The sequence below is a fragment of the Piliocolobus tephrosceles genome, chromosome 11 (genome assembly GCF_002776525.5).
Source record: "Piliocolobus tephrosceles isolate RC106 chromosome 11, ASM277652v3, whole genome shotgun sequence".
In the NCBI taxonomy this organism is placed as follows: domain Eukaryota; kingdom Metazoa; phylum Chordata; class Mammalia; order Primates; family Cercopithecidae; genus Piliocolobus; species Piliocolobus tephrosceles.
In genome coordinates, this window is record NC_045444.1 from 96,410,593 (window position 1) to 96,433,852 (window position 23,260).

General features: G+C 38.2%; 2 protein-coding genes across 14 annotated transcripts in view; one reads left to right on the forward strand and one right to left on the reverse strand.

Annotated features, from left to right (window-relative positions):
• The first annotated feature begins 720 nt into the window (after positions 1 to 720).
• On the forward strand, positions 721 to 22,424 carry RPE (ribulose-5-phosphate-3-epimerase). 5 transcript variants are annotated; one of them, XM_023220085.1, is made up of 7 exons: positions 769 to 941; positions 7,824 to 7,903; positions 13,812 to 13,951; positions 14,044 to 14,090; positions 14,332 to 14,473; positions 15,320 to 15,406; positions 17,520 to 22,424. In XM_023220085.1, exons 1-7 carry the CDS (start codon positions 820 to 822, stop codon positions 17,640 to 17,642), a joined length of 741 nt encoding a protein of 246 aa, XP_023075853.1. In that variant the 5' UTR covers positions 769 to 819; the 3' UTR covers positions 17,643 to 22,424. The 5 variants fall into 5 exon arrangements, with proteins under 5 accessions (XP_023075871.1, XP_023075880.1, XP_023075863.1 ...); XM_023220103.1 differs by lacking the exon at positions 14,044 to 14,090 and having other exon boundaries at positions 721 to 930; positions 14,339 to 14,473; positions 17,520 to 20,097; XM_023220095.2 differs by lacking the exon at positions 14,044 to 14,090 and having other exon boundaries at positions 727 to 941; positions 14,339 to 14,473; positions 17,520 to 19,622.
• The window catches only part of KANSL1L (KAT8 regulatory NSL complex subunit 1 like), a 138,467-nt gene continuing 135,377 nt past the window's right edge, over positions 20,171 to 23,260 (reverse strand). For all 9 annotated transcript variants that reach the window (XM_023220076.2, XM_023220043.2, XM_023220057.2 and 6 more), the window contains 3 exons: positions 22,930 to 23,042; positions 21,865 to 22,033; positions 20,171 to 21,000 (listed from right to left, as the gene is read on the reverse strand). In XM_023220076.2, the coding sequence (XP_023075844.1) occupies positions 20,770 to 21,000; positions 21,865 to 22,033; positions 22,930 to 23,042 (513 nt within the window). In that variant the 3' untranslated portion in view covers positions 20,171 to 20,769. The remainder of the gene's footprint in view (positions 21,001 to 21,864; positions 22,034 to 22,929; positions 23,043 to 23,260) is intronic.

The window sequence follows — 23,260 nt, forward strand, 5'->3', positions numbered from 1 at the left end:
GAAGAGGGGCTCTAGTTTCTATGACCTGAATGAGAATGAGATTGAGAGGAGAGCAGGAAAGGAAGTCAGAGAAACACTGTTGCGTCTGAGGCCTTCACTTTGGGCTATTATTTTCTGAGCCTCAACAGAGGGAAAAACAAAAAAGACAAGAAGGAGGAAGTGCAGAGGCAGAAAAAGAGGGTAATAATAACTACCATTTTGTACTGAGCACCAGGCATCCTGCTGGGCGCATTACCTGGCTTCACTCATCTAATACAACCCTAAAGCTGGGCACTGTCTTTACAGATGAGAAAACTTAAGTAAGAAGTGACTTGCCAGGTCACCCAGCTAGTATCTGGCAGAGCCAGGGTTCCTCCAGCTCAAAAGAAGAGCTCTAAGAGAAATACGAGGGAAGAAGGTTTTTAATTGTTTTAAAGGGTCAGCAGAGGCGCTGGAGAGGAAAGGAACGCATATGCAAAGGGTGGAGAAACAAAAAGTGATGTGAAGTCAAGAGCCGAGGAGAAGGAACTGCAGGGGAAGCAAAGCGAAAAAAGGTTAAGAAACGCCTTGAGTACTGCGAGGACTTTAAAATCCAAACAGCGTAAGAAGGTCAGAACTAGGAAGACAACACCCATGTGTCACGCCCCGCCCCAGGCGGACGGCAGAGACCGCCTCACGCCAGGAGGAGGCGGAACTTCCTCATCGCAGAATCGCTGCTTCCGGTACAGTCCGGAAGCCTGTACGGAGAAGGGGCGGGGCCAAAACTGCCCGCCCAATCGGAGTGACGCTCTAGTCTTGCCGGGGTACTCGTGGGGTAACTTGCTCTGTGGAGCCAGCGGTATGGCGTCGGGCTGCAAGATTGGCCCTTCCATCCTCAACAGCGACCTGGCCAATTTAGGGGCCGAGTGCCTCCGGATGCTAGACTCTGGGGCCGATTATCTGCATCTGGATGTAATGGACGGGTAACTCCTCCGGGCTCCGGTCGGGCTTGCCGCGCGGGGGGCGGGATCAGCGCACCTTTATTGAGTGCCTGTTGGAGGTACCGCGTCCCTGTGCCACCGAGCGCCTCACTCTGAACGCGATGCTAGAAGGGGAGTTGGGTAGGAACCCTGGAGGCTCTGGCAGGAGCAGAACTGTCGCGGCATCCTGGGTTGCGGCCGGATCCCAAACCTCAATTCCTCCCCTCCCCCCCAAGTAACGTGTGGTCTTCCATCACTTAGGACCCGGAAGCGACCTAAATCTTTAGGACGTTTCTTCACTTTCAGCTACAGAAACTGAGGCCCAAGGGGAGAAGCATGACTTGCCCAAGCTCATATAGCTAGTTAATGGCAAAGCTGGGGAGACAGACTTCTGTAACGATTAAAGTTGGCACCTGCAGCGAGGTTCCCGAGTTCTGCCACTTGCTGGGTTACCTTGGACAAGCCACTAACCTCATTGAGCTTCAGTTTCATAAGTTGAAAAATGGAACTGCTAATAGAACCTGCCGCTCAGGCATCTTTGGAAGATGAAATGAGCGAGTACATGTAAGGCTTACAGTGCCTGGCGTATATTAAGTTCTCTGTAATTGTTAGTTACATCATTATTAAAAGTCTGATTTCCTATTTTCTCTTCAGGCACCCTGCTCTTCAGGGAGGTCAGTTTTTTGTAAGTAATTTTTAAGCACTGTAAATACAGCACATAATATTGTTTGGAATCAGGATATTAGTTTCTGAAGTTGGTGATAGAATGAGGAAACAACCCCACAGAAAATAGTAAGACTCCCTCAAGATTACAGACGATTGTGACAGACTTGCAGCTTGGCCCTTCCTGGGTTTGCGAAGTAGTTCTCTGAGCCCCACTGTTAACTGACTATAAAAATCATATCTTGAGTGGGGATGGAAAAATAAATTTATTTTAAATAGGTAAAAACTCTGTGTTTCCTCATTCAGTTTGCAAATTGGTGTTATTTTCAAAAGGTGATGATTTCCTTTTCTTTTTAATGTTAATCTGACTTTGAAGAGTTTTATCTTCCGTTGCTCTATGTGGTTAAATGTATTGTTTCTCTTTTGCATTTTACCCAGTTACCTTAGGAGTCCACCCAACTGATAATGACAGAACTTTGACCGTAGAGTACTAAGAATAGTCCAAATGTGTAAGAAGTTTAGTAAATATTATCTCTCACAAAGGTTGGCCTTTAGTTGGCCATTATGTGTAATTGTACTTATTTACTTCATTTTTGACACCTTTGCTTGAAAGCCTTAAACTGACACAGGTAATACCCTGAGTGTGTACCTCAAAGATAAGTAGCTACATTTTTGTGCCAGAGTAAACACCTGGAGGGTCCCAGGATGGAATAAGCTACATATATATTTGTGAATCTGTTTGACACAGAAAGCAATTTGGTTTTAATTAAACTGTGTTTGAGTAAGTTAATGGTTGGTGAAAGTAATTGTTTCAGTTCACCAGTCAGGATTATTAATGATAACCATAATAGCAGTGTTTATGAGCACTTGACTATTTGTGTTCTGGCGTTTTTTGTGTGTGAATTAACTCACCCAGCCGTTTGAAATTGATGTTATTACCACCAGCATTTGACAGCGAAGAGTTGGGCACAGAGAGGTTAAGCCATCTGACAGTGGTCTTGTAACTAGAAAATAGTGGAGCCAGGGTTGGAAGCAATGCAGCAACTTGTGTTGTCTCAAATTAAATGCTTCCTGTGGGTCCTAGGCTTACAGGGAATGATTAAGACATTCTTTGGCCTCAAAAAAGCAACTAATAATTTGTATACTTATTTTTGTTAACTGTATACTTATTGTTGTTAACTTATTTCATGTCTCTCCTGCTCCCCCATAAGCTTCCTGAAAGCCAAGTTTTTTTTTCTTTTTGCTCACCTGTGTGTTCTTTGCTGGAAAAGCACCATAAGGAGCTTAGTTATCATTGGCTGAATGAATGAATGGCTTAATCATAATAGGAGGAGTCTCTCAGGAGTCACTTTTGTCCCCTCACAGCTCTATGGCAGACTGAGCTCAATAAGATAAAGTATTTACTATGGATCAGAGTTTTGGGAACAAAAAAATAAAAAATATGTATTTGTTTTTTATTTATTCCTCTTCCCCTTTGCCAGGAGGTACTTTGGTTTGGAAAAACTGAATTCTGCATACACAATTTTAAAATTATTTCTCTTTTAATCTTCTCTACTTTCTGAGTTAAGAGCTGTTTTTATTCCCCTTTTGCAAAGGAGGAAACCAGTGTAGGGAGGTTCAGCTTCTTCCCTGATGTCTCACCAGATTCAGCAGAGGCTGGCAGAGCTGGTGCCAGGGCCCCTATGTGATGTGCTGTGGTGTCTACTAGGCTAGGGCTATGAAAGTGCAGCCACAATGTCCCTTCCCTCCCAGGACAGCCTTTGTGGTTTTTTTTCCTGGCCCCTTTTTAAAATCTCATCCAGCATTACACTTTGGATGTGCTTGTTGTTTTCTAGTCTCCTCCCCACCAAGACCTCCAATTTCTCCCCTGATTACAACTGAATTTCTTCATTTAGAAAGTCAGAAACCGGTTTGGGGAGTACTGTGGAAGATGGAGCACTAGCATGATTGGATATGTGAAACAAAGGACAAATGGATTCTCTGGGGAAAAAAAAACTAGAAAACACATAAATACATCATGACAGGACAGTGACTAGAATGTGTTCATCCTAACCATGGGAACAGAGCAAAGAACTTCTAAATTAGCAAACTAACTTCTAAATTAGCTACCAGGATTTAAAACTGGGACGATTTCAAATTTCTGACTTTCGCTGCATTTCTCACTTTTGGGGGAAAAAAACAAACAAAAAACAAAGACTTCCAGCACTGGGTCCTCAGTCTTACAAGGTGACACGCGCTGGAGCTGACAGGGGCAGCCTCACCTTTAGTCACCCGGGATGTACTTCATTTGGCGCCTTTCCCTATCTGCTCTGTTTTGCTCTTTGATGTTATCTACTAACCCCCAGCAGCATTTGAGTTTGTGATTCCTGATTCACAGGAAGATTGTTTTCTAGTTACAGTCCTGTACCTTTTATAGTGACTCTAATCCTCCTCTTACCATCTTTGCCTTGTTAGGAGATAGGGTAAATGGCTTGATCTGTCTGCAGTAGATTGTGTTAGAATTACGTAAGTAAAGCTTAGGAGTGATGATGGAATGTGAGAGAGCAAATTGTATCGTTGTATTACAAAAAATTATAGTGTAATTCCAGTGAGTCCCTGGGAGAAAGGAATACCTTTTTATTGTATTTTATTTCTTTCACAGTTAACTGACTCCAGAAAATAAAGGAAAAAGAGGCAGAATAAGATAATGATGAAGCATAATTTTTAATGAAGTTTCTCTCCATTAAAGTGAAATAATTAAGTGTTTTCCAAGCTGGTCTGTTAACTCCCTCTGGCATTTGTTAAAAAGTCAGATTCCTGGTCCTCTTTGAAGTCAGTAGGCTGAGGTAGAGACTGTAAATACATTAGAACTGCTCTCATCGTTACTGTTTGGTAAATTTGGGACACCCTGACTTCATGCTTAGGATTGTAGCCCTTTTTTGTTATGGCTCAGCATAGCCTTTGGGTTTTTTTGAGACTACTGTTGCGTTTTTGTTCTTCCAGTATACTTTGTGAACCTAGCATTTAATTGATTTTCAAAAGCACAAATTAAGTCACATAACTGTGGGGATAGTATTTTTATACGTTTTGTTTAGGTTTTCCCAAAAAAGTAGAAGTGTATTTTTTTTTTGGTTCTCGTGTTTACTCGGGAGGTGGATATTATGCTTTTATTTTCATGATAAATGAAACCTACTGTTAAGACAACAAAACTATTTCCCAGACTACACAGCATAATAAAAGAACAGTATGTGAAATTCAGATCTTTAATTCCAGAGTTGTAAAACATTCATTAGGCCTTACTGCCTGCTTCTTTGACCCTTATTTCAAGTTTTAAGTAAACACATACATCTTATCCACAGCCCTGACAATCATTGCTCAGGCAAATGGTAGAATCACTTTTTTAATGATAGAAATTAAACCTCCAAAGACTAAGGTGTTATTGAGTAAAAGTGTCTGTACCCTTCCGCCTTAGCTGTCCCTCTCCGACGTGTCCTGAATCCTTACCTCTCTCTCTTCAGTCTCGTCTCCGCTAGACTTGTTCCCCATTTGTTTCGTTAGTAGTTGTTATAGGGACAGATGAGCATAGTAGTTAAGAGCCTGGCCTTGGTAGCCATGGTGCCTATGTGTAACTCCTGCCCCCAGCGCTTACTGGTTGTGTGACCTTGGGCCTCTGTTCCTCATCTATAAAATACAGTTAATAAAAGTACCTACCTCATAGGGTTGTTGTGAGGTTTTAATGATTTAATATATAGAAAGTCTTTAGAATTGTGTGTGGCTCATGTGTAAGTTTGGTTTTTATTAACACTCATTCTACCTGTCATCTTAACTGTAAGACCTTAAACATAGTTTGTATTTTAACTCCCTTCCCACACACCTAATCATTTAACAGATCCGATCAGTTTTGCCTGTCTTGTCATTCTTAGTGTTCCTTGCCGCTTACCAAGTGGCAGTTGCAATTACTTACCCTCTTGTAATGTATTTCCCATTCTATCTTATTTATTAATATTTCTTGCTCTAAGATCTTACTTCATATTTCCAGCAGGACAAAAGTCCAGACAATGAGCTTGGCCTTTGACACCTTTAATGTCATACTACCCACCTCCCATCTTTTTTTTTACACTAGCCAAAGTTGGTCAATACCACTCTCCACGTCTTTGACTATAACTTGCTTGTTTCTGCTTTTGCTTCATTTTCAGGCTTTGTTTCTTTTCCCATGTTTATAAATCCTATTTTGTAAATCTCATGAACTTCTTTCTTAATGTTCTCTAATACTTGCTCTTATTTTATGTATATTTTGTCTATAATGACATGTTACCTGCCTGTTATTGTATAGCTTTTCTTGTAATCCTCATATAGGATAATACCTGCTGCTTTAACAAAGCCCAGATTTCAGTAGCTTAGTTCTAGTTTCTCCTTCATGTAAGAGTTCAGTGTGAGTGTTCTTCCATTCTGTGTCTCTTCCCTTCTGTAAGGGCTTTGTTGGCAGAAAGGTAAAGTGGCAATAGGAAAGGAATTCTCCTTAACCTACCGGACTCTGCAGTGACACACATTACTTGTACTCACAGTCCGGTGGTGAGAGTTAGTCACATAAGCCACTTAGATGTAAAGGGAACTGGGAACTGGGATGTAAAGTCACATGTTTCGCTTGAATGTAAAGGGAACTAGGCATGAGAAGGTTTGACTGAGTGGGTATCCCACTGACAACTATACGATAGCAGTAGGGTTGTGAATTCTGGTGAGTCATTAGCTGTCAATCTCTGTCTTTTCTTGCCAGTGAGATGGTAAGCTCCTAGGAAAAACAGGAACTGGAGCATATTTCTTTACAAAACAGTATTCTGAAGCACCTAGTATGGTACTTGCATATAGGAGATTTTATTATTATTATTATTGTTTTTATTTTTTATTTTTTGAGACGGAGTCTTGCTCTGTTGCCCAGGCTGGAGCGCAGTGGCGCAATCTCGGCTCACTGCAATCTCCACCTCGTGGGTACAAGCGATTCTCCTGCCTCAGCCTCCCGAGTGTCTGGGATTACAGATGCACGCCACCATGCCCAGCGAATTTTTGTATTTTTAGTAGAGATGGAGTTTCACCATGTTGGCCAGGCTGGTCTTGAACACCTGCCCTTGTGATCTGCCCACCTTGTTCTCCCAAAGTGCTGGGATTACAGGTGTGAGCCACTGTGCCTGGCCCTGGTTTTGTTAAATATTTAAGTGAACTAGTGATAGAACAAAAAGATTAACTGGAGTAAGGTAAAGGATAAGTACCGTGGGTCTGGTAGACTTGATTTGTTTTTGTTTTTGTTTTTGAGATAAGTCTCGCTTTGTCGCCCAGGCTGGAATACAGTGGCACAGTCTTGGCTCACTGCACTCTCCGTCTTCCAGGTTCAAACGATTCTTCTGCCTCAGCCTGCTGAGTAGCTGGGATTACAGGTGCATGCCACCACTCCCAGCTAATTTTTGTATTTTTAGTAGAGACAGGGTTTCACTACGTTGGCCAGGCTGGTTTGAACTCCTGACCTCAAGTGATCTGCCTGCCTCAGCCTCCTGAAGTATTGGGGTTACAGGAATGAGCCACTGCCCCCAGCTGGTAGACTTAATTTGAATCCACTTCACAAATTATTAACTGAGTTACTTAAGGATTTTATTTATCTTGTGCTCTTCAAAGGGGATAATAATAGCATCTACTCTATAAGGCTGTCGTGAAGATGAAGTGAAGTAAATTACAATGCTTGGCATGTAGTAAACCCTCAGTGAAAGGTGGTCATTATTAATAAACACATCACGTTTCTTTATTAGTCATCTTTAAGAAAGTTTAAAGAAACTGTCATTTAATGCCCTGTGATAGAAGTGATTAGAAGTAGCCACAGGCCTCCTGAGACAGACTAGGATTCAGATCAATGTTAAGAGTCCAGAACTTACTAACTAGTGTGTGACTTGGGCAAGTCATAAAGCCTGAGGGTTTCTGATTTTGTCATCTCTCCATTTCTACCTGTCATGGGTTAGGAATTACAGAGTCAAATCATTATGAAAATATATGTGACATGATTTGTTGAAATGTCAAGAAGACATTACCTAGTAAAACCAAAATGACCCAGTATTTCTAGTATTATTTAATACTGATGATTAAGTATTAAATTGGAAAACATTGCACACAATCCCCTCAACCCGTGTCAGAATTCATATTGAGAGAGATACAGAAACTGAATTGAAAACATTTTCAGAGTAGATTTTGTTTGTCTTGTAGGCATTTTGTTCCCAACATCACCTTTGGTCACCCTGTGGTAGAAAGCCTTCGAAAGCAGCTAGGCCAGGACCCTTTCTTTGGTAAGTGGGTGTTATGCCGTCTGAAGCTGGATGTGTTGCTCAAGTAAAGGAAAACTGGATGGTTGATTTTTTTAACTTCCAAGTTCATCTGGCACCCTTTCCCCAACTTCCCTATGCTGGGTCTTCATTGGCCTGACTCCAGTAACAAGCCAAACTTCTTCCTGCCTCAGGGCCTTGGCTCATCTGCGTGGAAAGGTAGTAGCTTGGCTGGCTGCCACATCTTTGGGCCTCAAGTCATTTGTCAGTTCCTCAGAGAGGCCTTTTTGAGCGCCCTCTCCCAAATTAACCTTTATCCAATTATCTTATCACCTGTTGATTTTCCTCTGAGAACTTCCTTTGATCTGCGATGACTTATTAGACTGTAAACTCTGAGGGCAGGGATTGAATCCACTTTATTTACTGTGGTTTTCCTAAAGCTAAGCATAGACATCATCAGGGCTCAGTGTAATTGTTAAATGAGTTTATGAATCAGTTGATTTATGGTCCAAAAGCCATTTGTTTTGTGCAAATTGGAGCTTTCTACAAGTGGTGCCTAAATATTCACTCCAATGTCATAGTACAATGTAAATTAAGATTTTTAAGATTACTTAGTGGCCTACAAGTGATTTATATTAAGTTAGCAATGTCTCACCTGTCAGATCTCTTAAACATGAGAAACTGTACACTTTTTTTTAAGTAGTGTTATTTATTTTTTTCTTTTTTTAAAAAAAGAGACTGAGTTTTGCTATGTTGCCCAGGCTAGTCTCAAACTCCTGGGCTCAAGCAGTCCACTTGTCTTGGCCTCCCAAAGTGCTAAGATTACAGACTTGAGCCACCACGCCTAGCCTAAATAGTTTTTTAAATGTAACTTAGAATTTAGTATAACTTAGATTCTTTTTAATCAGCATATTGTTGACCAGTTTTATGAAGGACTCTGTGCTGTTCACTATGGTAGTCATAAGCCACATGTAGCTACTAAAATTAAATAAACTTAAGTTCATGACCAGAATGGCCAACATGGTGAAACCCCGTCTCTACTAAAAATACAAAAATTAGCCGGGCATGGTGGCGCACTCCTATAATCCCAGCTACTCAGGAGGCTGAGGCATGAGAAGCTCTTAAACCTGGGAGGTGGAGATTGCAGTGAGCTGCGATCATTCCACTGCACTCCAGCCTGAGTGACAGTGTGAGACTCCATGTCAAAAAAAAAAATTTTTTTTTTAATTAAATTACATAAACTTAAAAATTCAGTTTCTTATTCACATTAATTGCATTGCAAGTCTTCAGCAGTCACATATTGTGCAGTGCAGCTATGGGACATTTCCAATATCACAGAAAATTTAGTTGGATACAGTCTTCAGCCTCTGCTTAGGATCCATCTACTTTGAGTACACCAGAGAAAATGTACATTATTACCTCATTTATGTGGCATGAGGAAACAACGTTCCACCAATATGTTCACCATTTTGAAATTTCCAGATAATGGGATATAGTCCTCTGATTATCTAAACTTTTTCTTAAGCCACAGTTAGCTTATATGGCAGATACCATGACTTTTCCTGTGAATTAAGGTTGTTCTCATGACCATGAGAGGTGGATGAAATACATAGCATTGTTTGCTCCCACTGTACAATCAATGGCCAGAATCCTCGCTTCTGGCTTTCTTGTGTGAATTTTTTTAATGCTTTCTTTTTTTTTCCTTTTTGCTCCCTTTTATTTGGGCTCCCATTGTCACACCATACTATTGTCTATATCATTTCCTGTCAGTGCCTTTCCTTTTAACAATCCTGTGTTGCTGCCACCACACATAATCTGCTTTTTCTTGTTGTTTTTAATTTGTTGATAAACTTGCTAGTTAATATTTCTAGAATTTTGTCTAAAGGATAAATGAACTCCATTTACTTTAATGTTTGGGTTTTATGACCCTTGTTTTTTGGTTTTTGGCTTTTTGTTGTTGTTGTTGTTGTGGTTCCTTTAAGAGACAGACTCCGTCTATTACCCAGGCAGGAGTACAGTGATACAATCATAGCTCGCTGCATCCTTGAACTCCTGGGCTCAAGCAGTCCTCCTGCCGCAACTATAGCTAGGACTACAGGTGTGTGCCGCCACACGCGGCTATTTTTATTTTTATTTTTGTACTTTTTGTAGAGATGGGATCTCCCTGTATTGCCCAGGCTGATCTTGAACACTTGGGCTTAAGCCATCCTCCTGCTTTGGCCTCCCCAAGTGTTGTGATTGTAGGTGTAAGTCACTGGGCCCAGCTACCTTTGTTTTTTATATTAAGAAACATTTGTTTAATTCTTGGATTTTGGTTGTTGGATAATTGATATATGAATGTATTCTAGGACCAAGATTACATGTTGTGTTGTATATGTAATGCTAACATTCTTAACTCTTCAGTTTTCATATTGAGTAGAAATAAATGTCTAAGAAATAAAGTGATAGGGAAAAGTCAGTTCCTGTTATTGTCTAAATCAGTGATCCTCAAGTACTTTGTATAAGGACTCACACAATTCCTTAAGACCCTTGCAGGTCATCCGTGAGAGTATATCAAAACTATTTTCATAACACTAGGAAATTATTTGCCGTTATTTCTACTGATGGTACAAAAACATTGATGAGTTAGTTTGCTTGTGCCTTAACCAACTGAAGGCAGGGACTATATCAGGAATTGTTATATTCTTCATCAACATGCATTTGCAATAAGTATCCTTGATGAAGCAGTACAAATTAATAAATCTTGGTCCTTGAATACATGCCTTTTTAATATTTTGTGTGACAAAGTAGGAAGTGCTTATAAAGCACTTGTGCTGCATTGCTGCATATTGGAACATAATGGTTTTCTCAAGGGAAACTACTTGTACATAGAGGTATGATCTGAACTAGCTGCTTTCCTCCAGAACACTGTGTTTTTTTGAAAGAGTAACTGACAGATAAACTATGGTTTTTCAGACCTGGCTATTTCAATGACTTTTTAAAAAAGTTAACTAAATGAGGCTGTCTCTTCAAGGAAAGATACCTTGTCAGTTTTTGTTCCCAAAATTAGAATTTTGAAGAACTTGTGTATCTTACCACTGTGGATTTGATAGTGTCCCAACAGTTAACAAGCTTTTCTGATGAGATCTGTAGTTATTTTAACAAATGTAATTTTGGGGTACTATGGAATGAAATCTGTCACTATTTGTAAGATGTGTGTAACTCAGTAAATCAGTACTTAAAATACCCATTCAAAATACAAGACAAACAATGGGTTTTAATGTAACAAAGAATGAAAAGCTTATTGATAGGGTTTACAGAGTGCACATTGCAGCTAACCTTTATAAAATTACCACTCAGCACATTTAAGGTAGGCTAGGCTAAGCTGTGACATTTGGTATGTTAGGTATATTAAATGCAATTAGACATAACAGTATTTTCAATTCAGGATGGGTTAATTGGGATGTAACCCCATTGTAAGTCATAGAGCATCTGTGTTACAACAGATTGGATACGGAACAGATGTGAGAATACAGGTGTCTTCTATTAAGCCAGACACTGAAGACTTGCAAACATGTAAAACAAACAATACCACTCTTAATTAATATGTAATAGAGTTATCTTTTTTGAGACCGTCTTGCTCTGTCGCCCAGGCTAGAGTGCAGTCGTGGCCTTCATACCTCATTGAAGCCTCAGTCTTCCTGGGCTCAAGCAGTCCTCCCACCTCACTCCTCCCCTCTAGTAGCTGGGACTGCAGGATCACACTACCATGCCTAGCTAATTATTCTGTTGTTGTTGAGAAGGAGTCTTACTACGTTGCCCAGGATGGTCTCAAACTGGGCTCAAGCCATCCTCCCTCCTCAGCCTCCTAAGATTATAGGTGTAAGCCACCGTACCTGCCAAAAATTACATGCTTTAAAATATCTTAGTTTGAATTTCTTATACATTAAATATCTATAAATATAACCCATATCAACAGAAGTTTCTTGGGGTCATTATTAATTTTTAAGAGTGTGAACTCCTGGGCTCAAGCAATCCACTTGCCTTGGCCTCCCAAAGTGCTAGGATTACAGGCTTCAGCCACCACACCTAGCCATATATAGTGAGTGTTTTTTTAATGTAACTTAGAATTTAATAGAACTTAGATTCTTTTTAATCAGCATATTGTTGACCAATTTTATGAATAATAAATTATGATTGTAATAGATAATAGAATGATAATAGAATGTTTGAGAATTGCTGATCTAATGTTAACTGTACACAGATTTGCTGAACTACTGACTCCCTGAACACCATAGAAATTCTCCATTGAGGGTTGCTAGTGGTTACTGGATGCTAGAGATTGAGTAAGGATGACATAGCTAGCAGTCTGGTAACTTACGGAATGAATAGAGTAGGTATTTTCAACCAGCTTGAATTTTCCTTGTTTATAATTCAAAGAATAAGAAACACCAGATTTAATACTTTTTTTTAAGAATAAAGTTTTACCTATTAAAATATGTTCTAATTTAGGCCGGGTGTAGTGGCCCATGCCTATGATCCCTGCACTTTGGGAAGCCAACATGAGAGGATCACTTGTGGCCAGGAGTTAAGCGAAACTGCATCTCTATTTAAAAAAAAAAAAAAAAGTTCTCATACAATTACTTTTGGTGGATTAGAAATACAAATGTTAATCTTGACTTTCTTAGTCAAGCTTTATACTCTCTTTTTCTGACTTTTTTTAAAAGGCTTTGCTGTATTTCATAATTGTTCTGGAATGTTAGAATTTTTTTTTCTTAAGTATAGCTTGGCTGTATCAGAAATGTGCTTCCTCTAGCAAAATAAAAAACTCAAAACCTCTCCTCACTACCATTTATCAAACACAGGATTCTTCACAGTGTTATTTCTTGGTTTAGCTTGTTTTAAGCTGCCCTCTCCTTCTCATGAAATGCTATTATGTTTTAAGTCAAGATCTTTAAGCAGGCCATGCCCATTTTCACCTTATATGTTTATATGGATCAAGCTTTAGCATTAGGATGAATATCAGGTTTCTTTTAGTCAACATATCCTTCCCCCAAATTTGTTCTTGCAGTCTTTTGCCTCTCAATTAATGGCAGTTCCATTCTTCTAGTTAATAAGTCCAAAATCCTTGATGCCATCTTTATTTTCCTCTCATCTGTCTATCCGTGGAGGATCACCCTCCACATCTCATCCATCCACAGCTGTCTTTGCTCTTATTTCAGAACATATCCATCCTGAATTGCTGCCATCATTTTTCACCTGGGTTATTGCTATCGTAGCTTCCTCGGTGGATACTATCTTGTCACTTCACTGTGGTGGTTTCTCCCAATGGCCTGCAGAATGCTGTAGGGTTTCTCCTCACCACGTGCTTCCCTGACCTCTGACTGGTGTATCTCCTTCCCCAGGCACACCAGCCATATTAACTGCCTACCTAGTGTGCATTTTACTTCCTTATTTTGTTTATTGTTTGACTGTCCCATTAAGAATGTAATCCCTGTGACAGGAGAGTTTCATGTTTTTGCTCTAACCCTAGGACCTAGAATAATTAATAGTACAGTAATTGCTCAATAAATTGAAAGAAGAAATGAAAAGAATTACTTAATTTTCCTAGAGGAAACTAGTCTGTACGGATAATATGACATATTCTTTTAAGTTTTGTAGCGTGGCATTTCCTGGACCTGGACCTAGATTTCCTGATTTTTAGATGTTAACTTTTTATATACAGCACTGTATGGTTTTTGTGGGAAAAGGGTTTTTGTAAATGAATTTAAATAAATCCTTGTCTTCAAAATAAGGGGAAACTACCTATACTGAATTATAACTATGGAAATAATGATTTGTGTGATGCCCAAAGAGTTCATATCCGAAGTGGCAAAAACTGCATACAGGTTGGCTTCCAATAGCATGAACCAGGTATTTTTCAGTAATATTTTGAAGTGTCTTTTCTTTCTAGACATGCACATGATGGTGTCCAAGCCAGAACAGTGGGTAAAGCCAATGGCTGTAGCAGGAGCCAATCAGTACACCTTTCATCTCGAGGCTACTGAGAACCCAGGGGCTTTGATTAAAGATATTCGGGAGAATGGAATGAAGGTAAGAAACCAGTGATGAGTGTTTTGTAACATTCACTCTCAGTTGGGAAGATTTGCTGGAAACAGGAAATTTTCTCTTTTTTTGAGACAGAGTCTTGCTCTGTCGCCCAGGCTGAAGTGCAGTGGCACAGTCAGGGCCCATTGCCTACTTAAGCAGCTGTTCTTCAGCCACGATGCCAGGATTTAACTTCTTTGTCAAATAGCATTTATATATTCCACTAATATTTTCTGAAAGCTACTGCTTGTTGGAAATACTTACATTTAATAGTCTTGTTAACTTTTGAAAAATAAGAACAGATGTTTCTACTGGGCCTGCTATGCCACAATAATGTAATACAGAGGGAATTGTAAATGTCAGTGTGATACAGCATATTTGTGTCTGTTACAGGTTGGCCTTGCCATCAAACCAGGAACCTCAGTTGAGTATTTGGCACCATGGGCTAATCAAATAGATATGGCCTTGGTTATGACAGTGGAACCGGGGTTTGGAGGGCAGAAATTCATGGAAGATATGATGCCAAAGGTAAAAGAAGTATTTGATTTTGGGGTGAGGCTTTTACTGTGTGTTCATTCAGTAAGCGTTTATTGAAAGGCTTATATATTTAGGCATAACCTGTTCTGAAGGTGAGGAGATGGGGATGTTTACAGATCATTCTAATACAGTATATAATAGATGCTGTAATAGATTTCTGATTTGGAAATCAGAGAAGTATTACATCTTTATCTTGAACTTTTCTCTTTCTTTGAGACAAAGTCTTGCTCTGTCACCTGGGCTGGAATGCACTGATGCAATTAGGGTTCATTGCAGCCTCGACCTCGTGGACTCAAGAGATCCTCCTGCCTCAGCACCCTGAGTAGCTGGGACTACAGGTGCACACCACCATGCCCAGCTAATTCTTACATATTTTAATAGAGGGGAGGTCTCACTGTGTACCCAGGCTGGTCTTGAACTCCTGGGCTTAAGCTATCCTCCAGGCTTGGTCTGCCAAAGTGCTGGGATTAGAGGCGTCAGTCACCACGCCTAGGAGTCTTGAAATTTTCTTTTGAAATTGTTATCTCTGTAACTTTTAAATCTCTTGGAAGTTGTCATTGATTATTGAGGATTTGTCTCTCTTCTTTCCATGACACACAGTCTCTGTAAAGACATTACAGATTGCTGTTTGCCAAATAGAACAAAGCTTGCTATTAAAAACCAAGTATTCCCCAGTAATATGTTGTATTGGTATAGTTATTGTGTGAGACAATTGGAGTTTTAATTGCTAATTTTGGCTGTTGGATTTTTTTGTTTATTTGGTTGTCTACCCCCCCACCCCCACCAACATATCCGCTTTAGGAGTTACTTATTTCCTCATGTATATATAATATCTAGGTTCACTGGTTGAGGACCCAGTTCCCATCTTTGGATATAGAGGTCGATGGTGGAGTAGGTCCTGACACTGTCCATAAGTGTGCAGAGGTGAGATTGCTCTTCAACTCTGACTAGACCAATTTCCTGTCAAGTATGTCTCCAGGACATTGTCTCATGGGCCAGTGATTCCCTCTATGGTTCCTAAGTTGACTTTCTTTCTTGGAAAAGTGTTTTTTGTTCACATGTACAACTAGGAAAATAAACAGCCATAAGTGAATTTTTTGTTTTTTCTTTTTCTGAGACAGTCTGTCTTTGTGGCCCAGGTTGGAGTGCAGTCGTGTGATCTCTGCTCACTGCAATCTCTGCCTCCAGGGTTCGAGCGATCCTGCCTCAGCCTCCTGAGTAGCTGGGATTACAGGTACCTGCCACCGTGCCTGGCTAATTTTTTTTTATTTTTAGTAGAGACAGCGTTTCACCATGTTGGCCAGGCTGGTCTTGAACTCCTGACCTCAAGTGATCTGCCTGCCTCGGCCTCCCAAAGTGTTGGGATTACAGATGTGAGCCACTGCGTCTGGCCCATAAGTGGATATTCTAAAATCACATAAACTGTTAAATAGTAAATCCTGGTTGTCTCAGGAAGGCTGAAGAAAGTTCTTTTTTAAAAAATAATATGTTGAATTTCAGCCCTTTGGAAGATCATTAAGTTCCAGGACCTTGGAAGTGAGAAATTTTTCCAAAATATGGAATTAAAAGATACCTCCTCTCCAAGGGGGATAAAAGTAGAGAAATCTAATTGACCTAATTATTACGTTATTCTTTAGAACCTATATATTACTTAGTTGTTCCTTGTAAGAACTTGCTAGAACCATTTTTGATTAAAATTTAGGCCTGATACCCCTTTGGCTGTCTCTGTATACCTCTTTGGCTATCTTTATACAAATAAAAACTTTTTTTTTTACTTTTTTTTCAGATAGCAAATCTAGCATACTCAGGTTCCTGAGGATGTCAGCCCTCCTGATAGCACCACAAGTGATTAAAATAAAACTCACATGACCTGCTTTTCTTTCACAGTGTGGTGTATCTACTTCCAGGTTCTTGTATAACTGTCACACTTTTCTGCTTGATATATACCCATCAAAAGCTTGACAGTAGTAAATACTTACGCAGGAGGGGCTGGGCAGATGATGACTGAGCTCATATCCTTTTGACTGCTTGTGGAATTGCTTTGTACAAACTGTGCTTTGCCAATATACTACTCCTGCTTTTATGCCAGAGGTTGCAGAATTTTTTTGTGAAAAATCAGACCTTGGTGATGATCTTAAACAGCAGGATATGAAGAACTCCCACAAGCTTAGCATTCCAATAATGGAACACTAGGCATAAATGGGTTAACTGAAGAGATATTTGCAGTGTTAACCCTATAAAACTCACCTTTATAATTTCTATGAGGAATATTGTTAGAAATGCTCATACATAAAGTGACACTGTCTGGAAAAATTTTCCTCAGCCTGTGGTTCTCCCACTTCTCCCTCTTTGTTCTAGCAGTGAATCACAAAACAGATTGGGTTTCCATCCTCAAATCAAATCCTAGGAAGCTCAGAGTTAAATTTGGACCCAATTTTTTAGCTTTTCTTTTTTCATTTCTTTGCTTCCATATTTAAACGTATGTTAAAAACTTTTTTAAAGCCAATTCAAAACCATTCTGGAATGCAATGAAGTATAAAGAGAGACATTCATTCCATTTTTTGACACAAAAATGAGAAATCACTTTAATTTTGCCGTAGTTTATGGACAATTTCACATTTTAGCAATAATTGTCCTTTCACACTCACAAATTAAGAATAAAAGTTTTTTTTTTTTTTTTTTAGTAACTAACAGAAGCATTGGTGCATATTGGGAAAAACCTTAGTGGGCTTGAGGAGTAAAGGCTTTTAAACTTTATCTAAAGAGTAGCAAAGATACCATGTAGATAATTGAGAGTTGGTTTACCAGAAAGGTCAATGATTTCTTAGACACATTTAAAAATAATCTCACATCCTCATTTGTGAACATTTTAAGTTCTTCTTATTGAACTAGATTGCTTAAGTCTGCTTAATCTCAAAGTGGCTCTCATGATTGAAATGTTGACAGAGGCAAGGGTAGACACTCTAGTCCAGGAATTCTGTTTTAGGTTTTTCTCCATTTTCCTTTGAGGCGTAACCTAACTGTTTACTTCTTCCAGGCAGGAGCTAACATGATTGTGTCTGGCAGTGCTATTATGAGGAGTGAAGACCCCAGATCTGTGATCAACCTATTAAGAAATGTTTGCTCAGAAGCTGCTCAGAAACGTTCTCTTGATCGATGAAACCATAAGGAGCCCAATGTTTCTGTTCATGAAATCTCCCTTTTACTGGAAAACAGGAATATTGACTACCAAATCGTCATGCAATTGAAGCTGCACTGCTTTTTTGAGCAGTTCTTCATTCCAGTGATTAAAACTGATTGTGCAGAATATTCTAAGAGGTTAGAAATTGGTGTGTATAACTACATTTTTAGTAATGCAGCTTAATGATTAGTGAGTAAGATACTGTTTTTATTGAGAGACTTGATTTTTATAAAGAGTAAAAATACGGCTGTATTAAGGTTACAAACAGAAAAGTGTCCTAATGCTTAAGGAGGGCATATTGACTACACTACAAAAACAAATTTTGTCTGTACTTCTGAAAAGAATTTTGTTGTTTCTCAGCTGTTTTCCAAAAGCAAAGGAAGTCTTGATGGTTTTTTTCTATTTCATGTTATTTGTGATTTGTTTATAAGTTTGGGTGGGATGGCATACCATATTCTTGGTTCTTAAAATCTATCACTTTTAACCTTACACTTGATATGTGAAAACTATAAAAACAACGTGTGAAACCCAGGGCTTCTAAAATACAAGCAGAGATTTTATCAGGGTGTTTTGTCAAAGCAGGTTTTTCAGTGATTCCTCCCCACCATTCTTAAGGACGTTAAATAATGCTGTTGAGTTAGCTCTGAGTAGAGAGGAAAAAGTAAAACCTCTGTTTGGAAGTAATATTGGGTTGAATTCTGACCACCCCTTTCTAGCTGGACCTTTAACAAATCACCTAATCTTTTTCGCGTGTCTCCTAACTCATTTATACATTAAATGTAATTATAACAACTGTGGGGTTGTGTTGAGAATTAAGAGGTAACACTATATACCTAAAGTTTCCAGTACTAGTCCCAGAATTTAGAATATGCTCAACACAAAGTAGATAGCATTATATAAGTTTATATTTTGTGAGTTATAAAGTACTTTGATATATTCTCATTAAATCTGTAAATCACCTCCATAAGTGTAATAATAAAGCAGATATTTTGTCCCCATTTAAAAAATGAAGAAATTAATGCTCAGTAGTAGGATGGTACCCTGAAAGGATCTGGGAAGTGGTAGAATTTCTGGTCTGTACTTTTACAGATGGAGCCCTTGGGTGGTCGGTTAGGTAAAAAGCTTTTTACTTAACATTGTCTTATTTCCAGTCTAATTTTACACTATAGCAGAACCAGATGGCTGAGAATATTCTGGAACTATGGATCTTGACCCCAAGGATATATTATTTTATTCCAAGAAAGATCAGGTAGGCGAAAAGATGACAGGATGCAGAGTCAATCCATAAACTAAATATTTATAACTGTTCTGAATTATAGAGAGTCTAAAAATATGTGTCAGCTATTTCATTCCTGTAAATACTCTTGCTGTGTTATAAATATGGCAGGAAATATCAGGACCAGTATCAATAGACTTCTTGAGGCTACTATAAGTTTTGAGAAATAAGGTTCAAAAAGTAAGAATGCTAACAGTTAAGCTTAGACTAGAGCTTGCTTGGGTTTCTTCCTGCATTACAAGGTAAAAATTTGTTAATGTTTGTTTTTATTTCAGCTTAGGAAAGCTTTGTGCCATGAATAGGTCGCATTTAATAACAAGCAACACAAGGTATATAGAAATAACTTTAATTAAAAAACTTACATAGAAGATTATAATATCAGATGTGACAAAGATTTGAGTTTATCTGCCTGGACAACTTGGGTTTGTCTGGCTTTTGTTTTATTTTTCTTTAAAAATAAATGTACAGTAAAACTATAAGCAAAGTTTGTCAGTATTGAATTTAGATTTTTTTACCCCTTAAAAGGACTAGTATAATTTCCAATCTCTAACAAAAACGTAGTGTCAAATCTCACAGATTAGGCCAAATGGCCAATATTTTCAGTTATGTGGGTAGTACAACTTGAATAACCTTTTTACATGACAAAGAGTGATTTATATAAATTGTTCTCAACTTTCACATAGAAAAAAATGGTTTTGTAGCTTCAAAAGGAATTTTCTTTCATATATACTCTTTAGTATCCAAATATTGAAGCTTTGTTTTTTGAAAATGTTTAATTCCCAATCTAGGATGCAAGCAAGAATATATGTTTATTTGAACAGAGTAAGCTATGGCAAAGAATGACCAAATTAGCTAGAAATAGAAATCAGCCAGAATTACTAATTTCTTGCTAATCTAGAAATACAATCATTTTTTTTTTTTTCAAATTTTATACTGATAGGACTTCACTGTTTGTGGCTCATTTTAAATTGGTGTCTTCATGAGACACATTAATTGGTAAAACTCAAATTGAGTTTTCAGAGATGTGATAGTATTAAACTGCACCAATATTTAACTCAAATTTGCTTGCTTTATTTTGTTAGGAGTAAACAGAAAGTAGCCTGTGTTTAGTCCCAAAGATATCAATGATTTTGAATAAAGGAGTTTTGTGTTATCTGGTATATAAATTTCTGTAAATAACTTCTACTGTTGGTTAAACATGTTGAACAAAAAAACAACAAAAAACTTAATCTCTATATTCAAGATGTTCAGATGTCTTTTTATCAGTGGAAACCTGTGTTTTATCTATACTGCAGCTTATGTTTCATAGGGTAGTTCATACATGCATTTCCAAGGGGAGTGGGTCATTGCCAGTGTTTCAGAAACTACATAGGGGGATGTGTGTGTGTATGTTTATTTTATACACACATATTTGTATATTCTAATATATTATTAAGGCAATTTTAATGAATTACCATGTATATAAAAAAATAGCTGTCACTTGGCGCACAGGTTTGTATGTATATATGTGTATGTATGTATGGTGTGGGTACATAGTCTTAAAAATTACCCAGTAAGGTGATTTGACATCAAGTTACAGCAATTAATATCTTGGTGTTTGTAAGTTGCATGATAAACACAAACGACTACCACTTGTCTGTAGATGAAAAGCTGGTTACCCTTGTGGTTCCAGAAGGAAAAACAGACATATCTTGCCTGTTTCATAAACAGCATAAAAGATTAATACATGCAGAACATGCTCTTATTCTGGAGGGGATGGGGGATCCTGAACAGGGCTTTATTTCCTCCCATCTTTCCTACATTTACATAGTTTTCTTAACCTGTTCCCTGTCACCTATTTTTTTTAACATTAGTAAGTTCTAGATCAAAGGTTTTGTATTCTTCCATTCCATCTGACTGCTTTTTTGGATGGTGGCCAGTCTCTGGTACACTGGTACCGAAGATTTCACCATGGAAAGCTGTGCTTGACCATTCAACCTGATCCTTTTTTTCATCTTCACATAATAAGGCTGCCATGTCTTCACCCTTCAGTGGAAAAGCCCGTCGTTCCCACCACAAAGACTGAAAGGGGAAACATTTTCAGTTAAGTTTCAACTAATTTGTTTTGTTTAAATTCGTCTAACAAGTAACTGTACATGTCTATATTGTAATAATTATTGTTCTGTTCTTTTAGCACATAAATGTACAAATTTTCATTTCAACTTAAATAGCAACTCAAAAGGGAATATACTGAGAATTCTTGAGTGACTTTTGGAATTTATTTCTTTACTTTGCCTCTGCCAAGAAGAGGAAATGCTGCCACAGGCAGTGGTCTTCATTTCCAACCTAAGAGCACTTTGGGAAAGTGTTCTCAGGTTTGATATACTTCTACAATGTCTTCATTTTCATTATTAAAGGTACCTATTAACTTTTTCTTTCCTGAGCTTTCTGCAACTTGCCTATTAATTCTGTAATCTCCATTCCATTCTAGATCTAGTTCTTTTTCAGTGTCTCTTTATGAAGAAAGGTGTAAGAATTTTATGGATGCAGTGTTAGAAAGCAGTACCTTTAAGGTAGGAACTGGGTCTGTGGTGAGGCATGTAAAAATCTTAAGATATGAGGAGAAAGAAATAGCAGCTAACTTTGGCCATGTAGCAGGTGCTATTCTTCATTAATCAGGTTTGTTTTGTAATGAAACTTTGATAGTACCTCCATTCTCTAATAGATGAGTGAGTACTTGGAAGTTCGTATTGACTTGTTACACAAAGTGACTGTAGTTAGTAGTGGACATAAAATGCCGGAATACAGATCTTCTCTAACTAACTATCTTATTGAATTTGTTATGTAATGATGTAATAAAGAAAATTAATTTTTTTCAAGTAGTTTCTACAAACAAGTAGTTAAAAGGCAAGAAATGGGAAGTTTAATCATATATATTGCACTTACCTTGGTTTCTTGGCTTTGCTTTAAAGAAGGTAAGCCATATGCACACAGATCCTGGTTCTCTGTAGGAAGCTCAGGAGGACTTGCAGCAGCACATTGCTGACTGCTACTAAAGTTATTAGGGTATTCTTTCAAAAGCAAGTCATGTCCTTCAACATTTTTACTGTAAGCTCTAGCAAGAAAATCAGGAAAACACAATTATTCGTTATTTTTTGAGGTCTTGAAAATTTATGGACAACCCAAGGTATCACTGAGTCAAGTTAACTTGGTAACTTTAAACAGTTTTGCCCAAAGATTTTTAAAAATTCCTCTGGTGCTATTTATTACCTTCGTACTCAGAGGATGAAATAGTACTTTATGAAATATTTTACCGAATTATAATAGGGGGAGGGGTGTTCTTGTTGTTTATTTGGTTTGTTTTTGTCTTTTGTCTGACTAATTAAACAAAAGATACTCCTTAACTAAAACGACCACCAGACTTCACACAATCTTGCTTTTTGAGTTTTGGCTCTTTTAAAAATGATCAAATGTATAATAAATATAAAATAGCAGGTATTTTCTCACATAATAATTATGTCTGATTTACTTCCCCTTCCCTCAAAGCTCATTTGTGTTTCTAAAAGTATTTTAGGCTTTTTTGCACTTTAGACTAAACAGGTTTCTTGAGAAATTTTTTATTTTTTAAAGAAAAACATATTTTGGAAGTAGTGATGTTAAAATGGATTACCTAAACTCCAGTCCCCAGTGTGAGGTCCGTTATTAAAGTAGATTGAAATGAACTACTTCATATATACAGAGAATTTTCACATTATTTGTTAGTTAAATCTATTCCTGAGGCTGACAACGTAAGAAACAGTAAAATACAGAAACTAGTTTCATCATTATAGAATTAGCTCAAATATATTTTGAATACAAGCTCATTCTGTGTAGTATTTTACTTCTGGTGCACAAATAACTGATGTTACATCATCATGGTTTCCTTTTTAGTGGTCTCACCGAAAACTCATGGAGAGGTTTTGTTCATTTCCCATGAATTCTATGGTTTGGGGTTGTAAATTTATAACCTGCCTGCTGTTTCTTCTGTGCCACTTGCTTTGCTCCCATAGTGACCACCTGGCTTGCTCTCTCTCTTCATATTTTTTGTGCCTTAGGGAGAAGACTTCATCAGAAAGATCTTCTATCTGGAATTAGAAATAAATATTTTTGCTTTAATCAGAAACATTTTGAAATATAAGATCAGGCTGGGCACGGTGGCTCACGCCTGTAATCCTAGAACTTTGGGAGGCCAAAGTGGGTGGATCACGAGGTCAGGAGTTCAAGGCCAACCTGGCCAAGATGGTGAAACCCTGTCTCTACTAAAAATACAAAAATTAGCTGGGCGTGGTGGTGGGTGCCTGAA

Coding starts and splice junctions, on each gene's coding strand:
- RPE (XM_023220085.1), top strand. CDS start 820: ATGGCGTCGGGCTGCAAGATTGGCCCTTCCATCCTCAACAGCGACCTG. Junction 7,904..13,811: donor AGGCCAGGACCCTTTCTTTG/GTAAGTGGGTGT, acceptor TTTTCTTTCTAG/ACATGCACATGATGGTGTCC. Junction 15,407..17,519: donor CTGTCCATAAGTGTGCAGAG/GTGAGATTGCTC, acceptor TACTTCTTCCAG/GCAGGAGCTAACATGATTGT.